The sequence below is a fragment of the Oryza sativa genome, chromosome 6 (assembly GCF_034140825.1).
Source record: "Oryza sativa Japonica Group chromosome 6, ASM3414082v1".
Classification (NCBI taxonomy): Eukaryota; Viridiplantae; Streptophyta; class Magnoliopsida; order Poales; family Poaceae; genus Oryza; species Oryza sativa.
In genome coordinates this window covers 12,500,561-12,522,828 of record NC_089040.1, presented here as the reverse complement: position 1 = coordinate 12,522,828, position 22,268 = coordinate 12,500,561, and the positions used below count along the sequence as shown (strand labels likewise).

At 41.5% G+C, this 22,268-nt stretch overlaps 3 protein-coding genes and 1 pseudogene across 3 annotated transcripts; 2 read left to right on the top strand and 2 right to left on the bottom strand.

The window, feature by feature from the left end:
* Positions 1–980: 980 nt before the first annotated feature.
* On the bottom strand, positions 981–5,314 carry LOC9270505 (sodium/hydrogen exchanger 4). Its single transcript, XM_015786289.3, has 14 exons — positions 5,093–5,314; positions 3,969–4,087; positions 3,719–3,816; positions 3,461–3,520; positions 3,341–3,387; positions 3,055–3,249; positions 2,890–2,936; positions 2,733–2,799; positions 2,542–2,642; positions 2,216–2,317; positions 2,008–2,149; positions 1,837–1,899; positions 1,670–1,753; positions 981–1,571 (listed from the first exon to the last, which is right to left on the bottom strand). Exons 1-14 carry the CDS (start codon positions 5,270–5,272, stop codon positions 1,251–1,253), a joined length of 1,626 nt encoding a protein of 541 aa, XP_015641775.1. The 5' UTR covers positions 5,273–5,314; the 3' UTR covers positions 981–1,250.
* A 985-nt stretch (positions 5,315–6,299) lies between these two features.
* LOC107277278 (uncharacterized) lies at positions 6,300–9,458 on the top strand (annotated as a pseudogene).
* A 3,035-nt stretch (positions 9,459–12,493) lies between these two features.
* On the top strand, positions 12,494–15,670 carry LOC4340881 (rho GDP-dissociation inhibitor 1). The gene is made up of 5 exons (XM_015788804.3): positions 12,494–12,908; positions 13,072–13,138; positions 14,622–14,843; positions 15,011–15,135; positions 15,243–15,670. The coding sequence occupies exons 1-5, from the start codon at positions 12,591–12,593 to the stop codon at positions 15,321–15,323; spliced, it is 813 nt and encodes a 270-aa protein (XP_015644290.1). The 5' UTR covers positions 12,494–12,590; the 3' UTR covers positions 15,324–15,670.
* Positions 15,671–17,564: 1,894 nt separating this feature from the next.
* Positions 17,565–20,107, bottom strand: LOC4340880 (BTB/POZ domain-containing protein At2g04740). Its single transcript, XM_015788803.3, has 5 exons — positions 19,547–20,107; positions 18,461–19,205; positions 18,342–18,378; positions 18,112–18,245; positions 17,565–18,030 (listed from the first exon to the last, which is right to left on the bottom strand). Exons 1-5 carry the CDS (start codon positions 20,058–20,060, stop codon positions 17,703–17,705), a joined length of 1,758 nt encoding a protein of 585 aa, XP_015644289.1. The 5' UTR covers positions 20,061–20,107; the 3' UTR covers positions 17,565–17,702.
* Between the last annotated feature and the right edge of the window lie 2,161 nt (positions 20,108–22,268).

Genomic DNA, 22,268 nt, shown 5'->3' with positions numbered 1-22,268 from the left:
AGCCACGAACCAAACTCATACTAGAAGTCCTAATCCCCCTAGGAAACCATCTAGTACAAGAAACAAACTTTACATAACCATTCATACCAAATTTGGACTCCTTCCAAATTCGACTCTGCATCCCATACGCACACAATACCTCCATCGTATGCCATATGGAATCTTCACCAACCACGTGTATTGAACTCTGGCCTTAGTATCCCGCATGATCTCTGACCACCACGGACGTCGTCTTATCCCCAAGCCGACTCCCAGTCCATCACCGCAAATACTCTCCCGGCATCTCGAGTCACCTACACATAAAACAAACAAAGAAACCATATTCCGAGACTAAGCTATCCCTAACTTGACTCATTAGTAGCAAACAACAGTATTACATACGCATAGTATCCATCTAGAAGCCATAATCATGAACAATCACGGATATCCAAACAAACAATCCGAAACCGAAACCGACACAGAGTCAACCGATCAGACCGCGAGCTGCGCCGGTCTGACCACGCGATACACGCCGGTCTGACCGGCAACACCTGCCCGGTCTGACCGGTCCAACAGACAACAGTATCTGTAGATTACCTGTGAAAACCAATCATCTCCAAAACCACTTCGCAAATAAATTCGAAATAACAGAACTAATAATCTCCGATGCCAATTGTTCATCACAGAATAATAATTAAAAACACTTTTGATTTTACATGAATAACAATCTGCACTGTTTAAGGAAAATAGAGATTTTGGGAGACTACCGTCAGGCAGAGACCCTTGCTTGCCGGCTATGATCACTTGCTGCAGCTCGTCTTTGGGAATAAGTATGGTGTGAAACAACCGCTCAAATCAGAGAGTAATTCAAGGAATACAGCTCAAGTGATCACGACGGCTGGAGCATTTGTACTAGTATTTTTCAACCCACAACAAAACGCACTTTGTCTGGTTCTTCCACTTCTACTTCCATCAGTTCACTCTGGAACTGCGATATTAGCTGATGTTAAGTATCAGGATAAAGAGTGGCCTGAAATTGCTTGAAATTGTTCCAACCATACCATTTTTACACTTACGGTAACAAAGCTTAAACGACAGAAGAATTCAGAATTTCAGATTTTCAGAGATTGTCTCACAGGTCTTATCAGTAGAATCTCTTAGGTATATATGCTCACTGGAGCTATTGAAGAACTGAACATGAACAAAACACCCATTCTTCCTGCACTTGATCTTCCACCTCCAGTGGCAATGTGCCAACTATTTCTGCTCGATCAGTAACAGTTACCGCGATCGCGCTCCATCGGTCCACCGAAGATGGGCCTCATGAACCTGTCGTCGAACTTCCTCCAGTAGATGTGCACCGTGTGGACTGGCCTCTCCAGGAGCATGGAGATGCTCCTCTTGGCCTGGAGGAACCCACTGCCGCTCCCTGACGCCTCTTCATCAGGCGAGAGGAACGGCATGATGAAGTCGTCCTTCGGGGAGTTGCTGCCCGTGCTACGGCCTCCTCCTCCGGTCCCCGGTGTCGTTGATTGCCGGTGTTGATGCGGGAGTATGGCACTTATGAGTGGCCTTGTCAAGAAGCCAAACACCTGATGAAATTATGGAGATGTCTCAGATGCCTCATGTCTGAACATTTTATGGATTAGATTACATCATATGCAGAGCCGTCAGTGTTAAAGGTTTATACCAGAGTGGTGAAAAATACTACAATGATTGTACTGGTGATGATGGTTGCATGAACTGGATCCAAAGTTACACCTGAAAAGGTGAACTGAAAGCATGCAAGTTTGACAAATCAATGTATATCAACTTCTTGTCAGATATGTATATCCTGACACTGAATATGAATCGTACCTGATTATATGCTAGTGCGATCGAAACAGCTCCTCTCATGAGGCCCGCCCACCAAATCACTACCTTGAATGTTTGAGGAATTTAGAGTACATATTTTAATTCGTTGTGAATTCCCTACAAGTCAATTCAAGAGTTACTGTATGAAATTGAAACCAACGGCTGAGAAGAAACCTGGTGATTGAATGTGATTGGCGCTTTTTCAGAACTCCCACTCATGTAATTTGACATAATGGATAGAGGGAAAACGAATGCAGCTCTTCCCAATAAAACGAGCGATATGATGATTCCAAAGATACCGAGTGATGTTTTAAAGCTGCCAAAATGATAATATGATGTTTACTCCTTCCATTTTGTAACAAATGTGCATTTCGGTGATTACCTTGTCTCTGATGTTTTCCACTTATCAATGTCAAGTGCATCCATTCCAACATAAAGAAAGATGAATGTCTCGGCGATAAATGACAGCGTTGCAAATATGTGCCTATGATTGCATCCATTACACCAAATGAGTCATTTAATTTACTTCATAATCTTAATTTACAACCTAGGTACTATGAGGTAACAAATTTTACACTAAATTTTTGGTACCTCATAGTACCTTCTCAACGACCGTAAAATTGCTCAAATATAATGCTTAACACAGCTATAAATTTCTCTAAAAATTAATACTAGTCTTTCACAAATGTGGTACTGACTTCATAATACCTGGTTGTGATTCTTGAGCTTTCCGTCACATTATGCCATGCGTAATGGGACATAACAATTCCACAAAAGAACACCATCAAAATCCCACTCAGATCAAGAAACTGCTCAAAAAGATAGTACACACCTTACCCTTCAGGCACATTATCAGAGCAAATGTTAAAATGCCAACAATTATCTCAAGGCACCCTTACCTCTGCCAGCATATATGACAAATAAGCCATGAGAGCCATCAAAGCTACTTCCCTATCAGTGGAGTGCCTACAGAAATAAGAGGAGATATTCAAATTTAAACAGTGCAACAAGATGACTTCAAAGTTGGATCATGATCCAATGGCTTGCTATACTTACCTACCAAAATACAGAGCTTTGAGAGCATAAGCAGTTGATAGCCCAATCTGATAATTAGTAGTAAAACAGAAGTAATAAAAGTTATTGGTCACCTTAATTCTGAGAAAAACAGAGTAACAGCATTGTTATACTGAAAAACCTGATATCTGAAAGATGTTTGCTTACTGTAACTCCAAGCATAGTGCTAGTGAAGAACAGGTAGAGAAAATCTGAAATGACTTTTAGCGCAACCCCGCCTTTGAGCTGAGTGATATCCAGATTCTTTATAGCGTTGAAAAGCACAACTGAGGTTGCATCATTGACCACTCCTTCCCCAAACACCAAACTGTACAATCTAGGTGTCTCATCCTGGCTGATGACCTGAATTTGAGATCGGATGATTTTATTTGCAACAGCTAAGTTAGAATAAACAAAATGTATTCAAAATTTGTAACACAACTGTATAACGAACCTGCAATGTGCAGACAGTATCTGTTGAGGAAAATATTGCTCCCAAAGCTGTAGTTGTAAATAAGATTAGATCTGAAGTAAAAAGGAGAACGTAAACAAATTGCAAAACATAAAGACACACCTAGATAATCTACCGCGCCAAGGTCCCCAAAACCAACTTTTGGGAAGAGCCAGTAGCAACCTGGTATCAAGAAGTATCCCATCATTATTTCTTTTTAATTGAAAGTATTCCATCATTTACAAATAAAATTGACAAATGGTGAAATAAAATTATTTAGGCAGTTAGACTCAAAATTACAGTTGACATATCTTAAAGATAAAAAAATGGTTATTTTTAGCAGTGTGTACATGCATAAAGGTTTATAAATTAACAAACTACCTGTTGAAACTATCGCAACTGAGATGAACACGCCGAATATCCCAAAGGACATTATGGTGAGAAAATTGTGAAAGAACTGCTTCTTCTTGACCTGGAAGCTGAAAAGGCAAAAGTAATGTCAATATGTCATGCATGCATGAACACTCAATGGGAGAAATCTGAAAGAACTATCTCTTGTTGAGTGTTGACTACCTGTAAACCCAAAAGCAAGAATTTGATTTCTAGTACTATGTCATACTCGCACACATACCCTGCATTGAAGATTATGGGAGGAAGTACATAGATGAAGAAGAGCTGCTCGTCGAACCTCAGGATTCGCGAGTTCTTGCCTTCACTCAACAGAAATATGATAGCACCTACAACACAACCCTGCAAGAGTATTCCACACACACTTTTTAATAACTGGAGTCCTTAATCGTACCATCATTGGAATGTAACAGGAGCTAATAAGCTACTAGGAATTGAATGAAATAGTACTAAAATAATTGGAACTGGTCCTGCGCAAATTATAAATAGTACCAGTAGTAGTAGCTGTTGATACCTTTGCAAGCATAATAAAAAGGAAGGCACTGAATAAATGTTCTCACCAGCAGTCCTTGGAGTAAATACTGTTTGTTTTCTTAATTAAGGAAGAGCACTCCACTTTTTTTGTCACCTCTGATGTGCTACCAAGTTCTTAGAAATATATCGTATTAATTAAACATTAGTTAAACAAAACTGCAGTTTCAGTGAAGCACATTTAGCTAGCTGGAAAATCAAGTAGAATCCCCAGAAAAAGAAAAGTCGTTCCGAAGTCTGAACATGCGACAACGGACCGCTCAATCCATCCTAATTTTTTTTAGATAATGTAATATCATTCCGGCTTTTATTGAAAGAGGTATAGCCAATTATTACAAAAAATCACCCAAAAACGCCCAAAAATGTTCTCAGAAGAGCGAGTTCACAACCACACTCTAACCATACATTAAGCAAACACACACTAATGAATACCAACACTACAAGATAAAGAAACCACAATTATTGAATCGTATCTGTGAATCGCCACGCGAAGTTGGCAAAAGACCAACCTAGATGAAAATACGATGTAGCTAGCTTTATACAATGAATCTGGATATGGTCATATCATCCTCACCTATGTTGGTTTCTTTTAGGATAGAGAGTATCTGTGGAACAAACAGCTAGCAACGCGCGCGTACGGCGCGGTTGAGTTGAGGTTATGAATGATCAAAAGAGAGAGCTCGAACGGCTTAATTAATTGCTTGATGAGGGAGTCGTAGACAGGTTATGCAATATGCATATATATATATATGCATGTGTTGTGTACGTGTGGTTGGGGGTAATTATCAGGAGGGGTGATGAGGTACTAGGACGTACGATGAGGAGGGCGGTGATGGACTCGTTGACCCACTTGTTCTCCTCGAGGAGGTGGCCGGCGACGAGGCACACGCACAGCACCGCCGTGAACACGCAGATGGACACCACCGTGCCGCTGCTCCCGCCGCCCGTCCCTCCGCCCACCACCACCGCCTCCGACCACCACCACCACCACGCCATCCTCGCATTCCCCTCTCTGTTCTCTCTGCTGCGTGTATCGCTGCGGTGAAGCGGCGTGACGGGGGATTTTGGCGCGAGGCCGGGGGCCGGGGGGGGGGGGGGGGGGGGGGGGGGGGAGGGGGGCGCCTCGGGGACGGCGGTGGCGCACGTGGCGTGCGTGTCAGGGTGAGCTGGCGGCGTCAGATGGTGCCACGTATATGGGTATGCACGGGATATATGCTGATGCTGGCATGCTTATTTTGGTATTCATGCTCGGTGCGCAACGCGCAGACGTGTTGCAGACTTGCAGTGCACATTTGACAGACCGTTATATACTTCAGAGACCACGCGTAAATGCTTCACGGACTCTGCTTTTTCTTTTTTTTTTTAAGAACTACGGACTCTGCTTTCGGCGGAGAATTTTCGGTTCTACCAGGTAGGTAGAGGTAAATTATTATTAATTTAATTACTCGTTTTTAACTGATTATTAGTAGCTTTCCCGATTTATCTTTTTCGAATCAAATGCGCCCGTCTCCCAAACTGCTTAAATGGTATGACTTTTGTAAAAGATTTATATACGAGAGTTGCTTTATGAAAATCATATTGATCTTTTGTTTTTCTAAAAAATAATACTTAATTAATCATGCAATAATGGATCGCTCTATTTTACGTGTAGGGGGAGAGTTTCCAACTCTCCAAACCGAACACAGCCTTATAACGTATGTTCTTTTCTATACTAACTTGGGATGTATATTTGATTATCTATATACCTCGACGGATGCGACTCTAAAATAAAGATGGAGCAGGATGCTCAGGAAAAGATAACGTATCATGTATCGTACCTTATTTATATTTTAATCACATAAAAAATAGCACAATCAATAAGTAAAGACAAAAAAAGAACATCCAAACATTTAAAATGGAGTACAATTCTAAAATCACCTAACCCTAGCCGGCTACTGGCTAGGGACATCCATAGTCGGACACCACATTGCAAGCTGCAAGGTAGACTAGCAAAGTGCCGGACGCGTCCTCAGGGCCACTGCGCATGGCTCGTCGACGGTACGTAGAGTAGCACCGGCGGTTGACATAGTCAACGACGTGATGAAGAGGATAAACCTCGAGCGGGAGGCAATGAAGATGAATGGTCAAAGGCTTAGGGTGAAGGGGCATGTGATCACAAGTTAGAAGATGAAACAATGATTGACCGCCTAATATGTCTTATTTGGGTTGTTTATAGGTTGATGGGTGATGACTATATGGATGGCCCGATACTATAAGGGTTCTAGGGTATGGGATCATACAGGTGATAGCTAGGCCGGTTGATCCACCCTGTCTAATAAGTAGGTTTACCCTTGCCTGCACGTATTTATCCTAACTGTAAAAACTTGTGTCTTAGCAAGCTAAATTTAGCTCTACGCTATAGGGAGATACAATCGTGTTGTTTGGTTGACTGTGTCTATTGAGTTACTGGATTTTGTTTGTTTAGTTAGATGTAAAGTTCTTTTGAAGCATGACCTTTCATTAATTTTTGAGGGCACAAAAGGTACCAACGTTCTACCCGTGGTAGTCAGGCACATCGAGAACCATAATTTGCTTCTTCAGATCCTCTTTACGTTATAGTTGTCACTACTACCTTTGTCTAGGAATATAATGGAATTTCTTCATCTATTATATAAAAAAGTCATTTGTATGATATCGTACGGAGGTAGTATTTCAAATCTATGATTTCTATAAAATTAAAGCCCACTAAATCTAAAGCTCAACATGCAACCATGCCACATCATCACCCACTAGCATATTTAATCTCATGTAAGCATACAACATGATCTACACTTTATTTAATTCTACAAATTAAAATGCATGCATATCCAATCATCACCATTCATATCATTTGCACAATATTTTAATAAATCTATCTCACACTTTTATAATATTTAACATATCAATATGTTTCACACTAAAACACATGTATCATTTGATAAATAAACCCTAATGTTTTATTATTTTTTCTTTTTACTCCTAGTTTAATTGTAAAAGAATATATATTGAGAATTCCTTAGTAATTTCCACAGCAAAGCACGAGAAATCACCTACTATGCAGTACAACGCATGCCCAGCCGAATTGAAATATGGCCGGCCGCTCTCGCCTGTCAGAGTTCCTAGAGAGTGCTGTGAAACAATGACACTCTCGTGTGCTAGTCCATATATACGGGCCAAACTATGTTTAAACTAATCAGTCGACCTAATCATTCGGGATAATGAGTTTTTTTAATATCACCCTGGCAAAGTAAGCTAGTATTATTATTAAGTTTAGAGTTTGGCTTATGCCTTGGATGCTTATTTTTCTATATAAATCCTTTGGAGCGAACGTGGGAAGTATAGTGGATTGACTCACGCGCGTTCTCCCGTCCGTGGCTCCATCCATATAGAGAATCAAGGTTTCTCTGTATTTTCCATCATATATGCGTACCTATGCATATCTATAAATTAAACGAGTGTTGACGATAAATGAGTAAATACAGTCAAGTTATTATTGTTACTCAAAGTACAGTCCCGCCTATACTTGAATTACAGGAAAAAAAAAGATCATGGTAGAGTTGGTGTCAGGCTTATAACTCTACAAGATATACCAGGTATTGAGTTTTGTTTAAAATTACCTATTTAAATTTTTCATCACATCTATATGTATTATATTAGGAAAAAGAATTCAAATGACAAAATCTAAATCACGAGGCCTCTTATTTTAGTGCTAACGAGAGACACCTCAACACTTATCTGGTATCTAACTATAGTAATAGTCCATGAAGCAAGTAGAGAAATATTCCTACCACCTATGTTTTAAATAAAATTTTCTCTTAAACTACTCATCCGATCTACGATTTAATTACACCGTTGTGTTCGTAACAATTAAACTATTATAACAAGATCTCACATAATTATATATTATTTTTAAAATTATAAATTACTTTTATAACATATCTAAATTACTTTTAGACTTCATTAGATTACTTTTTAGACATATAAAAATTAAATTCAATAAATTCTAAAAGTAATTTACATATATTATAGAAGTAACTTAAAAGGAAATTAACTTGTCACGTCATTAAAAGCAAATCTATTGTAGGAGAAAAAACATAAGTTTGTCTAGAAATTAAATGGCAAAATTTGCTACGGGACATCCAAAAAACGTGTAATTAGCTGGGAGACACCGCAAAAATGCTTATTTGCTATAGGACATCACAAAAAACTGGTAATTAGCTGCTGGACACCGCGGGATTATTTTATTATATCTGGAGAAATTGGGGAGAGAAAAAAATCATTAAAGACAAGTTTGCCCTTGGCTCAAAGGAATCCAAACGGTGGTTTCTCCAAGTTCGAGTCCGACCTGCAGCTGCTGGCCGGGGGCGAGATTCGTCACCCCGCGCAGCCTCTTCAACTGCGGCAGAAGTGCGCCGCCGCCACCGGAGTTCCAGTACCACGACGTCGCTCCGCCGTTCCCCATGTCCCTCGTCGCCAACACCCACCTCAGAGGCAAAACCAAAATCATCTTTTCTTGATGATGATTTAATTCTTGCTCAATTACTGATTAGTAAGTAATTCTTGGTTAATTATTAATTTCCGTGTGCAGGTCGTGAGCTGAGATGCTACTACAAGGCCAACGTGGACGGCTTCAGCGCGACGGACTTCCACTGTCATTGGCCGCACGGCCACCGCCGCTGCCACCGGCGGGGTCATGTTCGGTGGGTTCAGCCTACAGGGGTACCGAAGCACGGACGACTACTACGACACGCTCGACGCCTTCCTCTTCTACTGGCCGGACACGGACACGGACGCCGCAGCGACGGCGGTGGTGGTGCTGCCAAAGGTGGGCGGGAGCGGGCGACGCTGTTCAATTACGCGCGGGCCGCAGTTCGGCGCCGATGGGCTGCTCATTGGGCCGCCGCTGACCGCCGTGATGTGGATGTTCACGGGGCCCGACTCCAGCGCCGGTGCCGGTGACCTCCGTAGCACGCGGTCGCGTTTCAGGCTGTCGTACGCGAAGCGCTCCACCGTCTTCATCTACAACTCGGCGACGTTCCGGTGGACCAAGGTGCCCGCGCAACGCCGCCCCAACCGAGGTGTCCGCACTGGCCCGCGCCGGTCACCGGCGCTCCCTCGGGCTAAAGAGAGAAAGAATGAGAGAGAGAATAATAAGGAGGAGTAGAGAAGGATAGAGAAAAAAAAGAAAAAGAATTCAAAGGGTAGAATCGTACTTACACAGCTGTTTCTCTCTCCAATTTCTCCGGATATAATAAAATAATCTCGCGGGTGTCCAACAGCTAATTACCAGTTTTTTGTGGTGTCCTATAGCAAATAAGCGTTTTTATGGTGTCTCCCAGCTAATTACACGTTTTTTGGATGTCCCACGGCAAATTTTGCCAAATTAAATTTAATCAACATATTATAGAATTAACCATAAAGTAAATTGTTCACTGAATGTAAAAAAGTAATTTAATCAAATCTAAAAGTAATTTATATATATGATAAAAGTAACTTACATATATAATAAAAGTAATTTACAACATATATATTTTTTCGTCAGAATATAATCGTGTAAGATCTTGTTAATTTTAAAGATTTAATTACAACGAATTAAATGGTATAATCAGATTATAGATCGGAGATGTAATTTGAAAGAAAAGTTTATTTAAAGTTTAGTTATTAGGAGTATCTTTTCTTATTGTTGCATACTTGTATACTAGAGATACTAGTTATGGAAAGACTTAGGTCTCTTATCAAGAGGCCACAAGCTGTGTAGTCTGAACTTTACCTCAGTCCGCCTAACACCTAAGGGCTTTTCAAAAGAATTGTAAAGGAAAAGTACAATAATATGTAATCCTTTCAAATGGTCACTAAACTGTGATTCGTTTGAAAGGAATCCATCGAAGGAAATATTCCTACCCCTCTACTTTTGGGGAGAAACGAAGGAAAAAAACAGTCCAAGTTATTGGAGTGTATAAAGTGAATTGCCCGCCTTTCCATATCAGTTTAGGTTTTTAAGTGTAACTGGCTGGTGCATGCAATTAATATGGTATCAGAGCCAGAGGTCTCGAGTTCGAATCCTGGCTGGCACGCAATTAAATAAAATAATTGCAGCCCACTCCAATATTCCACGCTTGAGACTTGAGGGGGTCTCACATGAGGGAGAGTGTTGGAGTGTATAAAGTGAATTGCCCGCCTTTCCCTATCAGCTTAGGCTTTTAGGTGCAACTGGCTGGTGCATGCAACTTAATACAAGTTGTTTTTAATCCATTGAATTGTTTGCGGCACAAAGTTTCCTATATTTTTCAATCCTTAGGTTTGCCCAAGTATTCTCATACTATCCCTATGCTTTTCCTTATTCATACGTGTTAAAAATCCCGCAAATCGAACGAGCCATAAACTATTAAACCATTTATCTAAACTTTTTAGTTTACTCAACCTCCTGTGCGTTGATTCAATGGTTTCACCATGTTGACATTTTAACTTTATGGTTTTACCATCATGGCAATATGCTTATACCACTACGAAATAAAAAAAACTAGTAGCAAAAATTGTAGAGATGATGCTTCAATTTTACTTACTAACAGTTATTTTTTAAGGTGCGCATGCTCATTATGTATTCATTATCACGTACCCTAACAAGTATGTTGACTTGGCAAAAACAAATTGTTGAGTAGTATTTCACAATGAAAACCACTTTATAAATTCACTCATGGGGTTATTTGTACCAAATGATAAAGTTTGAAGGGCTCAATATTTTGGCGGAGCCAGCCACGCCGTCGAACCTAGGCAGCTAGTGGTGTTTCTTAGTGATCTACCGATTCTGCAATCCATAGTGAAGGTGGCAGCGACTAAGCCCGGGAGTCGCCCGACCTACCCGGGAGCTGCCTTTGCCGCTGACTCACTATACTTAGTTTAATATGTAGTTCAATATGTTAGATGGTATGTTAGGTAAAGTTTAATGGGTTATTTGAACTTTTGTCTATTGCAGAGTATATTATTAAGGAAAGTCTAGCCATCACATTAGCTTAGAAAACTTAAATATCTCCTCATTAATGAAAAAGAAAAAGAGAGAAAGATGCGCACTATTTAATTGTGGTGGGTCATTTAAGATATAACCGTGTAGATTAATCGATAAAAGTTACAAGTAAATATAATTACAAGCGACGAAGGATGACTATGGTGAGTTACCTAAAAGCAATAGTTTTATATGACATCTCCATGTAATTGTATGATAAATCCATTAGTTATTATAGTTTAGAAGCGAACATGCTAACGGCCCAAGCTGGATAGCCAATCCGAGCGAGAGAAAAATTTTAAGGGCATGTATTTGGCAGGATGTGAGCTCCTAGATCCTTTGGTTATTGGAGCTGGAGTTGAACCGAACCGAATGTTGCTAAATAATAATAGAGCTTCATAAAGGCGGAGCTTTCCTATCCCAATCTACTATCACTTTGTATTTATAAGTTTGATCCAGTTTATAAGATGCCCATTCGTTTTAAAGGAATCGTAAAAAAAGAGAACAGTAAGATGCAACATCACTAAACCGCCATTCGTTTTAAAGGAATCTATCGAAAGGAAAATTTCCTACCCCTCCAATATAATATTTTCAATCCCTAGCTGATTTACTGAACAAAATTCTATATATTTCAATCGAAAGGCTTATACATATATCCTCGTACCATTCTTCTTACTCCACGTATGATGTGATACTATTTTGGAGCCGGCTAAGCCAGGCTATCGTACCTGCTCTAAGCCGTAGAACTCCTTAAAATTTGAAAGGAGCCAACATACACAGCCTACTACACTGCTCTTCCGTCTTGCTTTGTCCACAGCTGACAACGCCCCTTGATTCGCCACTCGTCACGCTTTATTTAACAACACTGCTATACGTCCGACTCCCTCGTCCGACTCCCATTCGACCCAACCTCATCTGCCAATCGTTTCGCTCCACGCAGACCAGCTTCTCTCTATGTGGGCCAGGGCAATTAGCAGCTAAGAGCTAGTCGGATAAGAGTCGTACGTCACAGTCGTGTGTATAGCATTTTCGCAGCACTGCTATACGTCCGACTCCCTCGTTCGACTCCCATCCGACCCAACCTCACCTGCCAAGCGTTTCGCTCCACGTAGACCAGCTTCTCAGCTTAAAAGCTAGTCGGACAAGAGTCGTACGTCGCAGTCGTGTGTATAACATTTTCGTTTAACACTATACCACCTATTCTTCTCGCACATTCGCACGCTCCTGCATCTCCATCCGTCGCCACCACCTCCACCGCCTCCGCCTCCGCCCCCGCCCCCTCTTCCGCCGCCACCAATGTCTTCGGCGGCCGGTGAACCCTCCTCCTCCTCCGCCGCCGCCGCCGCCATCTCTTGCTCCTCCTCCAACGACGACGAGAAGCCACCGCCGTCTCTGGAGGGGAAGGAGCTGCGGCGAGTCGAGGAAGAGGAGCCCGCCGCCGCCGCGCGCCCCGAGAAGCTCACGGAGGGGTCCTCGCGCGCCGCTGAGGCTGAGGAGGAGGAGGAGGTGGTGGAGGATGAGGAGGACGATGACGAGGAAGATGAGGGGAAGGTGGCGGAGGCCATCGACCTCGGCCCCAGGGTCAGCATCAAGGAGCAGCTCGAGATGGACAAGGTCTCCATTCCTTCCCCCGATTTCTCGCTCCAATTTCTTTTTTTCTTATCCCTTCTCAAGATTTTTTTTGCTTGTTGGTAGCTTAGTTAATTATTATTTACCACTAGTGCTCGATAATTATTTGTTCCTCACATGGTGATCTCTGCTGATTGCAACTTGGAAGGAGGATGAGAGCCTTCGGAGATGGAAGGAGCAGCTTCTTGGCAGCGTCGATTTGAACTCAGTCGGAGGTAAATTTTTTTATCAACAGTAGATGGTTTCCAATTATAATCCACACCAAATCGCATCCATTTCGCCCCCTTAATTTAGGTACCCGCACCATCTTAATCTGGTTGAGGATTTTGGATTTGATCTCTTCTGTGCTCCCTTTCCAAAAACCGCGCCCAATCAATTTTAATCAATCGGATTCTTTTGTTGGTTTGGTTTCCGCCGTTTTACTGTGTGATCCTGGGTGGTGGTTGTTTGATGCTGCTGTACTGTACTGCAGTGCTTGCAATGCCAGCAACCACACGGTCAAAAAGGGAGCATCTTTTCTGGAGAGTAAATTTTTAATAATCTTTGATTGGATATGTTTCAGCGGTGTAAAGGAGCTCATTCATTGAGTTAGAAATTATGTGGTTCTATCACTGTAGTGTCAATTTATATTTGGTTCTATCACTGTCAATTTATATAGTTTTCAACTTTAAGTGCGACACACGATTTTTTACCACATTGATTAGGTTGCTCAGTGGGCTCACTGTGCACTCTATAATTAGTGCCAGCTAATTTTGCGTTAAATTTCTGCATGACAATCTCACTGGTGCACTCTAGAAGTAGAGATTTACCATAGGAACTTCACCTATTTGGTGAAGTTTTACAAGTTCGTAAACAAATCTTATATGCACAGGAGGTGATGCTGCAATGCAAAATTAAAGGCATTAAATTACATGCAAGGAACAATAATACATTTTTTTAGTTCAAAACACTGTTCATCCTGATATTTGTTTGCAGTTTGTCAAATGCATATCTTGCACGAATTAAATCCAGTTTGGCCCCTAGATTTTAAATGGCTGTATAGCATCATCTCCTCTATACTACATATGAGATTGTGGGAGAAGTTCTGGAAACTGTTGCATGTGATTTTTGGAATAATCTCCACAATTCCATGGTGGGTTCCTGGAACATGTTCCAGTCTGTACATCTAGGCCCCGCCAAGGGAAAGGTGCGTTTTGCCAGAAAAGAGAAAAAAAAGTCATGGTGCATGGTGTGCAGTGAAGTTGCCATCTTTTCATGCGAACAAATCATTTCTAAATTGTAAAACGGAAGATTGCAGGTCTGAGCTTGTGCAAATGCTTTTGGTCGGCACTTTGCTGGTGCAGTCTCCCATTCTAGTGCATATGCCTAGGATTCTCATGCACAAAAGAAAGCAGTGGTCAAAAAGTTGATAAGGGCAATGATACAGTGTCTTCCTAAAACAGAGCACGCAACACTAAGCACAATCTGAGGTGATGCATCCCTATAGTTAATATAGAAATGATGGGGTGATTCTTCCCTGCTAAAAAAAGGAAAGAAAAGAAACGATGATTCTTGCCTGTATGACTGTAGTAAACTGTCGTCTTGTGCTCTGAATGAAGGGAGCACATTAATCTGCATCATCTTGAATTCTTGATGGGAGGTGCAAGAGAAGGAAATGAAGCAATGCACGCAGTTTAATGGGAAGTTTTCATGTGGCAGAGTCACTGGAGCCAGACGTGAGGATCACAAGCCTGTGCATCCTGTCACCGGGGCGGCCGGACGTCCTTCTGCCGCTGCCCGTGGAGCCGAGCAACTCCAAGGAACCATGGTTCACCCTCAAGGAAGGCAGCACGTACAGGCTCAAGTTCACCTTCTCTGTCAGCAGCAACATCGTCTCTGGCCTCCGCTACACCAACACCGTATGGAAGGCCGGCATCCGAGGTGCACCATCACCATCCTCATTGTCCGCTTTCTTCTGCAGAACTGCTTCATTGTGTTGTCGTAGAGTTCCTGCAACATATGGCCTTTGAATTCACTCCTGTTCTTTTCTTCTTTCCTGCAAGATTTCCTGAGTTTGATTTGTTTGAAATTAATGTTGCTCATTGCAGTGGACAAAACCAAGGAGATGCTTGGCACGTTCAGCCCTCAGCTGGAGCCGTACACTTACGTGACGCCTGAGGAGACGACCCCCTCGGGAGTATTTGCTCGGGGATCATACTCTGCAAAAACAAAGGTAATGAAATCTGATACCGTGATACACCTCTGAGAAAACCAGAATGTCGATCACTGCTTCCCGCGCCCACTGAACTGAATCAAGTTTCGATTTCGCTCCATCACCAGTTCGTCGATGATGACCGGAAGTGCTACCTGGAGATCAACTACACCTTCGACATCCGCCGGGACTGGCCCTGCAAGTCCTGAGAAGCTGGACACCAAGCAGAAGAGGATGGCAGGCATCTGTGAAAGAGGCATGTTCAGGCTGCCCTGTCCCTGTCTGCTCTGATCTTTTCAGAGTGTAAGGATGATTGGTTACAGCGATTGTTTGTAGACACATAGTAGATTCATTTGTCAGGTCAGCATTGTTAATCTGTGCCTGTCGCTCGAGCTCAGTTGTAAACTTGGAATGCTGGGTGTTCAGAGAATTGTACTACTAGCTCCGTTTTCAAGCAACGGTTGCAGGTTGAATTGCCTCGTTGTGTACAACGATAGGCAAATGGCAACGTTACAGGTTTTGAGTTCTCAGAAAATTGAATCCAAATTATCAGGTACATGCAAATGTGGTACAAAATAACAGGTATATCAGAATAAAAAGAATTAAAAGGAAGCTATAAATTGGATCTGTACAAGAGCACACTTTTAACATTAAAAAAGTGTTGAAATTTCTAAGAAAAGAACAGAAATTAGCAATTGGAATCCACAAAGTTCATACGAAATCGCTCATTTCATCCTGTGCCAATCCAAAGGATACCTCTGAAATTCAGTGACCACATGTAAGTAGCGTGGTTAAACAGTCCCCAAGTTTCCAATTCAAGAGTTTCAGATGGGCATGATTTCCGTTGCCACCACATCCTCATCGGCCCCATCATATCTGAAACGCGAAAGCCATTGATCGATTAAGAAATTGCGCTAATGAGGTGTAATAAATGAGGTGATCTCCATGAACTTTTAAGTAGAGTACGGCCAACGGGCCAAGGGCTCTGAACTGGGAGGCTGTAACCAAGGCTGAAGACAGTGTTGTTTTTGGTCCATTTCTGAATTTGTGATTCTGTCCTGGTTGCAGTTTTGCTTAATCATCTGACACTGGTTACAGTCTCCTATTCTAAGGTTGTTTATCGCAGGCTAGCAATACAATGGACATAATTTGTGTACAGATTATAATGTCGAGGGTTTCTAAGCTAAAATTGGGTTTCCAAGGCAGCCTAATAATAAAAGGACATTTGCTATCCTCCTCTTTATACTCAAGTATACATAACCAGTAGATTTTGGAAGGATGTTATGATCATGATCCTACAATTTTTTTTTTCCAGAATCTTAACTTCAGACCTTACCAAATTATTACCCTCTGTATCATCCAAATTATTTCAGATACTACCAAATTATTTTACTTGGAACTCATTGTATCACAACAGTATTATCCTATAAATGAACACTTTTTCTTGCCTTGTACCTTAGCCCAAAGGTCCGATCCTAACGCTGACTGGCATCATGGATTGGATTCAGCAGAAACAGCCAGAGTCATCATCATGTATTGGAGTATGCAGAAACAGCCACAGCCTCTGAATCATCAGAATCATCAACTATGGCTTCACATGTTGCCTCTGAAATCGCTTCAGAGGATCATGGTTCAACAGCAGAAAATTCAGAGGGGGAACAAGGCTGCCTGATGGCGTGTCCTCCCGATGACCACAGATGATTTACTTAGGATTCTTCATTTGTGAATTCTTTGGCTGACAGTATGTCCAACTTAAACACAAATGATGCTACATCAGGCACACAGTGGTGATATTATGGCTGCAGTATGATGTTTCAGGATATCAGTACCTTTTCACACATAAAGTTATTACAACCAAGGAGAAGCCCAGTTTTTATAGGATTTAGTATCTCTGTGTCCAGCATTACATAGGGTTACCATGCTAGTACAAGTCTCAATTGACAATAAGCACGAGATGAAAACACACACACACACACACACACACACACACACACACACACACATATATATATATATATATATATATATATATATATATATATATATATAGATATCTAATATCTGTTCATTAAATTTGATCTTTATGATGTACTACATAAGGTGAATTTGTAGTGTCATAACAGGGGCCATGAATTGTGTATGTTAAAAAGGTTATTCTTTTCCAGAAATGTGGTTTACTTCTTTCTTCTTGTGTGGATTTATCCATTTAAGTTTCCTATGCGAAAAATATTAGATATTTAAAAAGATGAACAATACTCATCCCATGGGCCATGGTGGTTCCAACAGCAGGATTGCACCATTTTAAGCAATCAAGGACTCCTTTGTATTTTACAGTGTATATGCAGTGAGATTTTATGCAACAAAGAGCAGGCATGCTAAATTTGCACTAATATTCATTATTCTACCCATACCAGTTGAAGTGTCAGTTTCATGTTGGGCGACAAAAGATAGATTCATAATTCAAAAACAACTATATAACCCTTTAGTGAAGACTGCAAGTTCATAAACTGAGAAACAGTAAAGCACCTTCAGTGAAGACTTCAAAAACAGAGCTACACGAGAAGGTACAGTGCAAATTCTCAGTGGAGTCAAACATTGCCATCATTGGCTTCTTGTTCTGCTACAAGCATAAGCATTTCCAATCGGTTGTCAAACAGCTTTGCACTCTCATCTCTCTCGTCTAGCTCAGCAGCCTCTGCTTCTAACCATTTCTCACGCAAATCATCAAGAAGGTTGCCTTGGTCAGTGTTGCCTGCAGTACCAGGTTCACTGGGACGAGTTGTTCGCAGTGAGTCATCTCCAGATGGTGGTGGAAGTGTCAAAAGCAATGCCCTGAACTCTCTTGTGTCCGCAAACATCTCAAAATTGCAAGCGATGATATCCAAGCAATACTCCCTTATTTTCACAACATCATAACTGCATTTGGAAAACAAATGTATTGACCTTATATGATACAGTAAATAATCTTTGCATAGATGAAATGGTAATCACACATACATGTCTGATAACATTAGCCAGTGGCATAGTTCTGCAGGTGAAACATGCTCCAGATAAGGCAAAAGTATATCTGCCACAACTCGTTTAAGGGGGAATAGCAGGTATCTCGAAGCAATATCAAATAGTTCTTCAGCCTGGCAAAGTTGTACATGAAAATCAGTTTCATAACAAAACAAACCCACTTGAACCTTTTTACAAGACATAATATATTTCTCTTTTGCACATCTCACCTGATTAGGATCCATATGCTCTAGGTTATCAGTATACCTAAAGTTGACATAAGCAAGCAACAAATAAGAGCATAATAATAGTAACATGATGGTCAAAGAAGTAGAGAAAGGGATCTTACATGTATTCAAGCACCTTTTCAAATGCTTCTGTACTCATGTCATGCTCTTCAAGAAAAGGAAGGCTCTGAGTTGATTGAAGCCCACTCTTGACTTCAAGAAAATCCATGTTTCTAGATAGCCTAGCTTTAAAGTACTCTGATCTTGAGGCTAAAATCACCTGATGGCAATGGAAAACCTTATCACATACTTTTATATAAAGATCAGCAGCAGCATCTACACCAGAGTCTCTGCTCATTTCATTTGATTCATCGTTATAACATTCTTGTTCTCTTGAGTTAGCTAGACATTCCTCAAAAATATGCCGCAGGGCTGATGGAAGGCGATCCTCCTCTGGCAAGGATTGCCCATGTAAAATGAACCTCTTCTGTGAACTGTCCAAATCTCTCGGTGACTTGTGTTCTGCATATCTCTGGAGAGTAGCTTCTTTAATCAATATCTTTTGCAAACCCTCACACTTACAAACTTTGCACGCCCGCGCCAAATTTTCCATATCATCCACATCCACTTCGAGTCTATCAGAATAGAAGAAATGGACAAGGCTGTACAAGGCACCAAAAGATAACTTCTGGCTAGAAAATCTCACTTCCTTCCTGTCTTTCCAGTCTGTATTGAATTTCCTCCGAAAGAAGGATGACCGGGCACAAAGAATGACCCGATGAGCTTCAATTGGTTTTCCATCCACGTAGAATGTAATGTCCGGAGGGAATAGGCTAGTACTTGATGGATTGTCCGTTGGCCCAAATCCTGCTTAGTCAGAAAATATGGGAATACAACACTTATCAACCAAATAACCTTTGGCTTGTATATCATAGTATCTTGATGTATCACATAGATGGACGAACCAATTGCGATTGTGCATTTCAAATGTTAAATCGATATTAGTACGATATGTGAATTCATAGGTTCGATTGAAATCACAGTATAGCTACCAAACTCCATGTATTTTCACCACTCAATCATCCAATGCTGGCATTCATGATAAATCATTCCACAAGGAGCTTCAACTTTCAATCCCATGTCACCGATAGATAAAAATTGCACCCAAACATCCAATCAGCATAAGCGATCCAAGGAGACGCACTCACCAGCAGCAGCGGCGAGGGCGGCGGCTTCGGAGCCGGCGGTCCACTGGAGCATCTCGAGGAAGGCGGCGCGGTTGGCGGGGCAGGCGAGGAACGTGGCCCTGAGCGCGGCGGGGAGCGGCGGCAGCGGCGGGGGCCTGGCCTCGAACGCCTTGAGCAGCCTCCGGAGGCGGAGGTTGAGCGCGGCGTAGTGGCAGCGGTCGCCGTCGAAGGTGCGCTCGGCGCAGACGGCCCCGGCCTCGAGCAGCATCCGGGCGGCGTCGGCGTGGCCGGCGAGGCAGGCGTAGTAGAGCGCGACGGAGTCCCAGCGGTCGCGCTCGTTGACGTTGGCGCCGCCGCCGAGGAGGAGGGCGAGGCGGGCGCAGTCCCCCGCGCGGGCCGCCTCGAAGAGGTCCCCCGCGGGGACCTTCTTGAGGGGCACCGACGGCTGGAGGTCCTCCGGGTCGAGCTCGACCTCGACGTCGATGCCGCCGCCGCCGAGATGCTCCGGCTCGTGCTGCTGCCGCGGGCGGTCCATTTTTTTTTTGTTTCTCCGGCGAATTTGGCGGCGGAGGGAGGGAGAGTGGGAATGGGAATGGGAATGGGTTCGCGGAAAATATCTCCCTGTGCGGGATTTGGATGGGTTCAGGGCTTCGTGGGGCTTGGGTAGTCCACGAGTCCGCGGGCCCCGGTCCAGTGTTCGGAACTCGAAGTTTCTCAACTTTTCTCGTTTATTGCCTCTTAGCACGCTTCCGAACTGTTGGATTTTTCTAAATTTTTTCTACAGGTATGTTGTTGTAAAAAAAAATAAAATAGTTAATACTTAATTCACCATGTGTTAATAAGCCTCATTTCCGTGCGGAGGTGAAAAGTTTTCGACCAGTGGTACTGAGCACATCCAATGCTGTGTTTAGGGTTGGGAACTTCTTCAAGCACATTAAAATAGGTGGCTCATTGACGTATTGTGTATTATAATAGTTTTAATTAAAATATAACACATCATTTAATTGTTCGGAAAGCGTGCTCACAAAAGATGATATGATAGAGATTAGAAAGAGAGAGTATCAAAGCCACCCTATGGCTCTTTGTAATACTCTCAGTCTCATAACATATTTTTTCCTATATATTTGAGACAAAGGTAGTAAAAATTTAAATTGAATTGTATTGTATACGTTGATTTTTATGTAACTATTAATTTCCTTGTGTAATTTGTTTGAGATTAAATGGTCACCGCTGATCTTTTTTCTAAAATAGAGCTAAATATATAAGAGAAAATGTTATAACCTGTTGTTATATGAATTTAAGAATATAAAATATGATACATAGACATCCCCACATATTAGATTGTTGTAATACAAGAGATATAACAGGCAAGCACAACTATAACATTGACCAAACTCGGCATACACAAAATCATATGAAGAAACACATCAGACACCATTTTTCATTCCTAGTAATCCAACATCAAAACAAGTTGGTAACCCAAAGATGACAACACCAATTGGAACATTGGCAACCCAACAGACATGCCTTTCTAGGGCTTTATTGATAAGCTCAAACAAAGTAGTTAGTTAGTCACTAACAAAGACATAAACAAAACTAACTCCATAGATTAAAGATAATACCTAACAAGTCTAATACCCTAAATGCTTGATAGAATGAGAGATAGACCCCATCCCCTCGTCACTACACTGGAGTTGGAGGAGGAAGGAGACTGGAGTATCATTATAGAGAAGGCCTTGCAAGTTCGAGGGTTTTGATTCACTGTGATACAACCATCGACTTTTCACAATTTTTTAATATTTATGGAATCAAAATTGTGCAAAAGTATTTTGAAATATGGACCCATTGGTGTGATCTTTATTAATGAAATATGTAGTTTGACTAATTGTTAATGAAATATATAGTAATAGACTTTTATATGTATATGAGAACATTTTCTTCAGAAAGTTAAATATAGTTGAACTATGCAAGCCCTATTATAATGCTTTGTTAAGGATAATTATTCAAAAAGTATTTTCTGTGGACCAACCAAATTGCAAATACGAGCTTCCCTTCGCACTTACAAATATAGTCTAAAGTAATTGAAAACTTAAAATTCAAACTATAACCATGTTATGAGAGTATTCTTACTCTTGTTTTCTGGATGGATGATTATTATATAACAATATATTCGGCAGTTAAGAATCGAATCTAGAAGAATAAATTTTACAAAATTCATAAGGTCTCTATAAAATCATTGTCATGATTATTATTTTATGATGAACAGTTGGCTATGGTGATTGTTAATATGTTTGTCGCTGTGTGGCGTTTTTTTGTTGGTTATGTGTCAGCGCACTGGCATTTTGACTAGGAGCTTTGCTATTCAAACTGGCGGTACATGGTGGGTTGGCGCAGCGTGCATTGCAGTCTAATCTATGGCATGGGAACAATCAGACATCATGATGGTTAGGCTGACACAACACTGAGGGGAGTTGGTTTCAAAGTGTATTTTGTTTTCACGTTAATTCTTCAATGGTTATCTCTTCTAATTGTTTCATATGTGTATCATATGATGCGCTTATGCAAATGTGAGTTAAGTTGGGAAAGAACTTATGCTCAAACTGCTTGTTTGTTCATGTGTAGGCGTTGTTTGAGGTCATGGGATTGTTGTTAGTAATGGATCGACAGTTGAATTGGGGGATGTTGATGTCTAGTCAATTAAGGAGATCGCGGGGCTAAATAACAGTACACTTGGATGTAAAGT